Genomic DNA, 6,734 nt, shown 5'->3' with positions numbered 1-6,734 from the left:
TCAACAAAATGTCACATTTTATGTCTTTCGATCACATTTTTTTCCTATTTACAATGATTATTGGACTCGTAGATATTGTCAATCATTTCAGTAAACATCAAAAACTAATAATTGTCCTTTTAATCATAACAATCCAGATAATCAGTTTGAAATTGATAACGCCAACTAATAACATATATACAACATTAAAGATTATTTGTACACACGCATTACCTTCTGTATGCATATCAACATTTTACATAAAAACAAACTTAGGAACTATTACTCGCGCGATATATACCTTATAGTAACCAAACTAATTCAATTCTTTTTAATATATATTTTACTACATTGATGACAACGACAAGATGGTAATAAACTTAACCATTGGAGAAATGACGAAAACATAATTAATTGTTGGAAAAACCGAGCTGGTTCATGTTGAGTGGTGAATGAGATTGCCCATCTGGAATAAACCTGCAAACTTACCAAAATGTTGTTATTATATATATATATATATATATATATATATATATATATATATATATATATATATATATATATATATTCTTTCTAATAATACTATAAGGTATATACATTTACATTTTTTCCTTAATTTAAAATCAAGGATATAAAACTATCGTTGTTAAGCATCAAAAAATGTTTTTAGATTTGTTGTATCAAAACCTGACAACATTCGTCCTTTATAAAGAATTATCTATAAACCGAAGTTTATTCAATAAAGAAAAATAAGATTGGCTTCTTATTTGTATCAAATATGTAAAATCAATATTTTTAAAAGTTTTTAACTAATATCGTTGTATCGAATATGTAAGAAGTTTTAACTAAAATGTGATTGGCTTGTTCTTTGTATCGAATATGTAAAATCGTTGTTGAGCATTACAAAATGTTTTTAAATTTGATGTGTCAAAACTTGATAGCATTCCGCCTTTATATAGAATTATCTATAAACCAAAGTTTATTCAATAAAAAAATTGATTTGCTTATTATTTACGATCGAATATATAAAATCAATAATTTTAAGAAGTTTTTAACTAATATTATATAAACTAGGTGTAAAATCCGTATAGTACATGAGTTTATTAAAAATAAAAATTTAATATAAATTTGTAAACATATGGGTATTTTTTAAAGTAATACATTTACATAAGTAAAAATGATTTAATCATGAATAAAGTAAGTAATTCAATATATATTAATAAAAATATTAACATTTTTTAAAAAATGATGTTGAAAATTTAGATGTAAACATTAAACATTCTTTTTATAGCAAACTTTCCAAATAAATACAAACAAAATGATAATAATTAGATAGTTGAATGTATACTAATAAAAAAACTATTGACATATATTAACATGGTGGACATAACATTGAATTTATTTTATCTAAATATAATTTTATATGTTTACGCTTGTCTTTGGAGTCATTTGAATTAATATTATGTTTTTATCTTTACAACAATAATAAATCCTAAATAAAATTATGATGCAAAAATGTTAACAAATTTTTAAAGTTCAATTATTAAAATGGAGATATTATAAATTTAAATGTGTAGCTATAAAAAAAATATTATTAATCGCTATACATTTTACATGACTTGAATTTGGTAAAATATAAATTCATATTTTATTCATCGTTTCTATATGTGTTACATGTATAAAATAATATATATATATATATATATATATATATATATATATATATATATATATATATATATACTACTTAACTGTCATATAACGTATAAAAAAATATTATAGATAGATAAAATACTTAGTAGTTTCTTAAGCATATTTAGGAAAATATAAGAAATATATATGTATATATAGGTAAATATAAATTTATATTGAAATAAAAGATATTTATCTAAACATGACCTAAAAAATATTAAATTAATCCCTTAAAATATGTATTAAGTAGTTACCATATATAAATATTTGCTAAGGAAAGAAACGGATAGAACATTTATTCTCATGATTAACAGAATTAATCTACCCTAATAAATGAAAATGTTATTGTCACTTGTCATTCTCTCATTTAATTGACCACATGTCATTTTGTCATAATTTTGAGATATATTAATTTTTCACTTCTCATTTACTTCATTATTCATTTCCAACATATCATTAATTTAGTTTCCATAAATTAAACCTATCATAATGACTATTAATTTCAAATTTGAAATTTGAAATTTAAATTTCAAATAAATTTACATTTTAACCTTTGTATTTAACATTTTGTTATAATAACTCGTTTAGTACACGGGTCTGACAATTAAACACATAATTTTAATTTATTTATTTTTTGCATGTTTTTTTGTCATAATTTTCACTTATTTTATATTTCAAATTCAAATAAACTTCTCATTTTATCGCTCCTATTTAATATTATGTTTTAATCAACCCGTATAATATACGGGTCTTACAACTAGTGTATTTATTATATATAAACTATTACTAAAAAGTAAATATTAAATTTTAAGAAAATGACAAGTGAAAAAAAATCAAAAACTTCTAAAAAATAACATGTATCAAATAATTAAACAACTGTGTGTGGTTTTTAAAATCAAAACTTTTTCTAATTTATTGTATATAACTATTAATTTCTGAAGTACAATTTAAATATGCTTTAGAAAACTAATAATCAATATTATATTTTATTTATGTATTAAAGAATCAGTTTACCTTTGAATTGCATGATCTGATGAATCCAAGCCTGAGTATTCATCAGCTTCGTTAAGCAGCTCATGAAGCTTGATCTCGAAATATACCAGAAAGGAGTAGATTTTTTAAATTCAAATTCAAATACTAAGTTAATTTATCATTTAACATATACTTTTCAAAAAAATGCTCACTTTTTTCTGAAGAATCGTATGTTCTTCTTGCAAGGTTTTATGCTGCATACACATAAAAAAGATAAATAGCTAGCTTCCTTTTTTTTTCTTTAAATCAACCGAAGCTTAAAAAGACATATTAGTCATTACACATATCAAAGAGATCGATGGGTAAAATTGTAAAACTAAACTAAAACACTAAAATTATATATATAATTTATTTATAAACCTTAAGACTCACATTTCTCTTCAATAAACTTATGTGCTCCGATAAAAGGCGCCACTGTACAAATTCATTTATTAAATCTTTATTAGGATTTGAAGGAAAATCTGATAACAGTAATAATAATAATAATTAATAATCCTTGGATAAATCGTTTTCTTGAAATAGTTAAACGTGCCTTTTTAGATCGGACGCGATCAACTCCGATCCTCAGTTGGCGTTCAAGTTGTTTGAGTTCTTTTATCCCTAGTGATGAAAGATCTTCTCCAGCCAAATGCCTTAATCCCAACAAAATTGTTATATTTCCTGGTAATAATAATTAATGTAATGAAATGAATTCATAATTATATATCTATTATTATATATATATACTTGTGTTTTGTTTCGAGTATCTCGATTGTCTTCTTCATCTCATCCATTTCGTTCTTCCATACCTGTACAAGATCCATTTCTTTTCTAATAAAAAAACAATCTTTAAATCGAATATATCATTTTTAACCTACATGTGATCATCTTCTTGAATACCTCGATGGTTCTTACTCCATGGTTGTTCATTTTATGCAGACCCTTTTCGTTTCTGTACCTCCTGATAGTCATATCCATGCTGCAACATACCATCAATCACCATACATACATCACATCACATACATAGAGAGAGAGAGAGAGAGAGAGAGAGAGAGAGAGAGTATACTCATGGCTGGAGAAGTGATAAGCTTTGCCAGAAGGAGAGAAGACAAGAAGAGCAACCTCAGCATCACAGAGAATGGAGAGTTCAATGGCTTTTTTGAGCAAACCATCTCTTCTCTTGGAGAAGGTGACTTGCCTATTTGTTGGATTCTCTATTCTCTTTAGCTCGACTTTCCCCCTTCCCATTTTGTGTTGAATTTTGTCTTCTTCACTTTCTTGTAGTATATATTACCCACTTAATGACGTGATTATACTAATGTAAAATTAAATCAAAATTTATCTTTTTTGCCGACTGAATGTGGACATGACATCGGTGCTTTTTTTTTTCTTCCACTTGATAGTTGATAATGTACCTACCACTGTGGTCTATGAGATGGTTTTATTTTTGGTTTTGTAGTAGTGTAATTTGTTCTATTTTACAAAAAAGTTTATCACTTATCTATTTGTTTTCATTATGTAGGGTTGGTTGATGCACATCGTTTGTCTTTATTGTTAGGGTACAATAGGGGTATTTATGAGATGATTTGATTTGGTTATAGACTAAAACCGAATCATAACATTTACAATCGGTTAATTAGTACATTTCGATAGCCATGGGTTATTGATTCCGACTTGTTGTGATTAATAGTTTTTTATATCTATTAATTATAATTATAATGGTCAAAAATTAGATAAACATTAATAAGAATATTGCAATTAAAAATGAAAAATAAAAAAACAAATCATTGCTATAAAAGTGAAAATCAAATAGTATGTTGTTATAAAAAGCAAAAAAGTGAAAGTTCATTCCAATTTGTTAAATATTATAGTGATAACTTCTAACTTTTTAGCATCTCATATTCTCTTCAATTTCAATTTCTTATTTAATTAAAATAATTACCTCATGTACATATACATATTTTTAAATTTTTTATGTATTCATTACATATAGTAGTTCGGTTAGGTTGTGTATGGGGCGGTTTTATAATTAATTAAACTAAAACCGAGCCATTTACATTCGGTTAATGGAAATCAAAAACCGCAACACTATTCTTAGTAATGGTTCAATTATAATGAATCAATTATATTAGTAAATTTAATTTCGTTTTTCATTTTGGATGCTCACCCTTACTATTATCAACACAAAAGAGACTTCAGGACACCAAAATCAGTAACTGAATAATCTGTTGAGTACTGACAGATCTTCGATTGGAAATAGTTAAGGATTTTTAAAAATATATATGCCTATTAGTGACATAAGAGAAATTAAATATCTTCTTACCTTTTGATCCTACCAATCCTCATACTCATTTAAATGATGACATGTGTCATATTAGTATCCTAAAATATCATTAAATCTTATTAATTTAGCATTAAATATTACACATGTTACCATTTCATTGGGTAGGAGGATATGTAGGAACAAAAAGTAGAAGAATATTTAATTTTTCGTGACGAGAAATTAAATATCCTCCTACCTTTTGATCCTACCAATCCTTCTACCTATTTAAATGATAACATGTGTCATATTAGCATCCTAAAATATCATTAAATCTCATTAAATTAGCATTAAATGTTACACATATTACCATTTCATTGGGTAGGAGGATATCTAGGAACAAAAAATAGAATGATATTTAATTTCTCGTGACATAATTAAGTTAAATAATAATTCGTCAAAAATTGTTGCCCATTTTGAAGAAAGGTTTAGTGAAATTATATGCTGTTGCCAATTTTGACAAAATTAGCGACAAATTTAAATTCATCAAAATTAGCTTATGGAAAATGTATTATACTTCATTCTTTCTTACGTCCAAGGTAGTGAATGCTACAAAGACTCTTTTTTCGAATGATATATTTAGATGGGAAATATGTCTCTCTGTGAGATTCTCGACTTTGTTTCAAATAGAGAGACATAAATATGTTGTTATTTCTGAACTATGGCAAAATGAGGAATGGGGTTGGGATTGGTGCATATGGATATTATTGACGATGTGGAAGTCGGTCGATTTGAAGATTTTCAGTTTTTATTAGCTAGATTTCCATATGAGTTTTGATGTGGACAAATAGAATTATGTGGTTTCCAATGATGGTGTGTTTACTATCAAAAGTACTAAAGGGTTCATGGAACAATTTATGCTTTGAATGTTAATGTTTAAACTAGACATATCAAATATCTCATGTGAAAAGTGAACATTTTAATTTAACTGGCGTCTTCTCATAGGCCAGCTTTCTTTGAGACGAACTTGGTGGCCAAAAAGGATAGATGCACCCTATGTTTTGTTTCCTAGTTGTCAAACGCAAACTAAGTCCTTGTGGGAACTTGGAATTCGATTGGGAGATAGGCTTTTAATTCTCAAATTTGACTAATATAAATATTTTCAGAAAATTGTAAACAAAATAAGTTGCAGCAAAAATGGTTAAAGCATGATTTTTAGGATCTAAGGCGTGAATTCAAATCTCATCAAAGTAGCAAAACAACTTTTTATTATCTTTGTTGATCTTCGAACCAATAACCTAAACCAAAATATATTAAAAAAGAAATGATTTATACACGTCAAGTTTTCTTCATTAACAACAATTTATGTTTAATAAAGTTATACAATATTTGTTATGTATGAATGGACTTTCATGTTCTTTGAAAACTTTGAATATTTTCATAAAATTACAGTTTTTTATTTTTAAAAAAATGAATTTTGTGTAAAACGGTAACCATGCAAATGTGCAGATATTTATTTTAATGTCATTTTGAGGACATAATTGTAGTTAATATGGGAGCATAAGATGCCGATGTCGGCCATAAGTGAATAGAAAGTTGACAGGTGTCATTCAAAAGCTAAATCAAGAACCTCGGATTATCGAAAGATGATGATGATGGAGATAATAGAGAAGAGTGAGCTTCACGTATCTTTAGAACATGGTACATGGGAACAACAACTCCTCTTCCATAATCAAAAGTATGACCAATACTAGGTTGATTTCAACCCATTTAAGTTTTAAATATATACAAT

General features: G+C 26.2%; 1 protein-coding gene across 2 annotated transcripts; it reads right to left on the bottom strand.

The window, feature by feature from the left end:
• Positions 1 to 245: 245 nt before the first annotated feature.
• On the bottom strand, positions 246 to 3,985 carry LOC145100366 (protein VERNALIZATION 1-like). 2 transcript variants are annotated; one of them, XM_079037665.1, is made up of 8 exons: positions 3,749 to 3,985; positions 3,583 to 3,661; positions 3,430 to 3,491; positions 3,236 to 3,335; positions 3,076 to 3,117; positions 2,856 to 2,897; positions 2,686 to 2,759; positions 246 to 456 (listed from the first exon to the last, which is right to left on the bottom strand). In XM_079037665.1, exons 1-8 carry the CDS (start codon positions 3,928 to 3,930, stop codon positions 390 to 392), a joined length of 648 nt encoding a protein of 215 aa, XP_078893791.1. In that variant the 5' UTR covers positions 3,931 to 3,985; the 3' UTR covers positions 246 to 389. The 2 variants fall into 2 exon arrangements, with proteins under 2 accessions (XP_078893791.1, XP_078893792.1); XM_079037666.1 differs by having other exon boundaries at positions 2,686 to 2,753; positions 3,749 to 3,976.
• Between the last annotated feature and the right edge of the window lie 2,749 nt (positions 3,986 to 6,734).

The sequence above is a fragment of the Lactuca serriola genome, chromosome 4 (genome assembly GCF_051521515.1).
Source record: "Lactuca serriola cultivar US96UC23 chromosome 4, Lser_US96UC23_V15, whole genome shotgun sequence".
In the NCBI taxonomy this organism is placed as follows: Eukaryota; Viridiplantae; Streptophyta; class Magnoliopsida; order Asterales; family Asteraceae; genus Lactuca; species Lactuca serriola.
The sequence above is the reverse complement of the archived record's forward strand: the minus strand, read 5'-3'. Positions and strand labels throughout refer to the sequence as shown.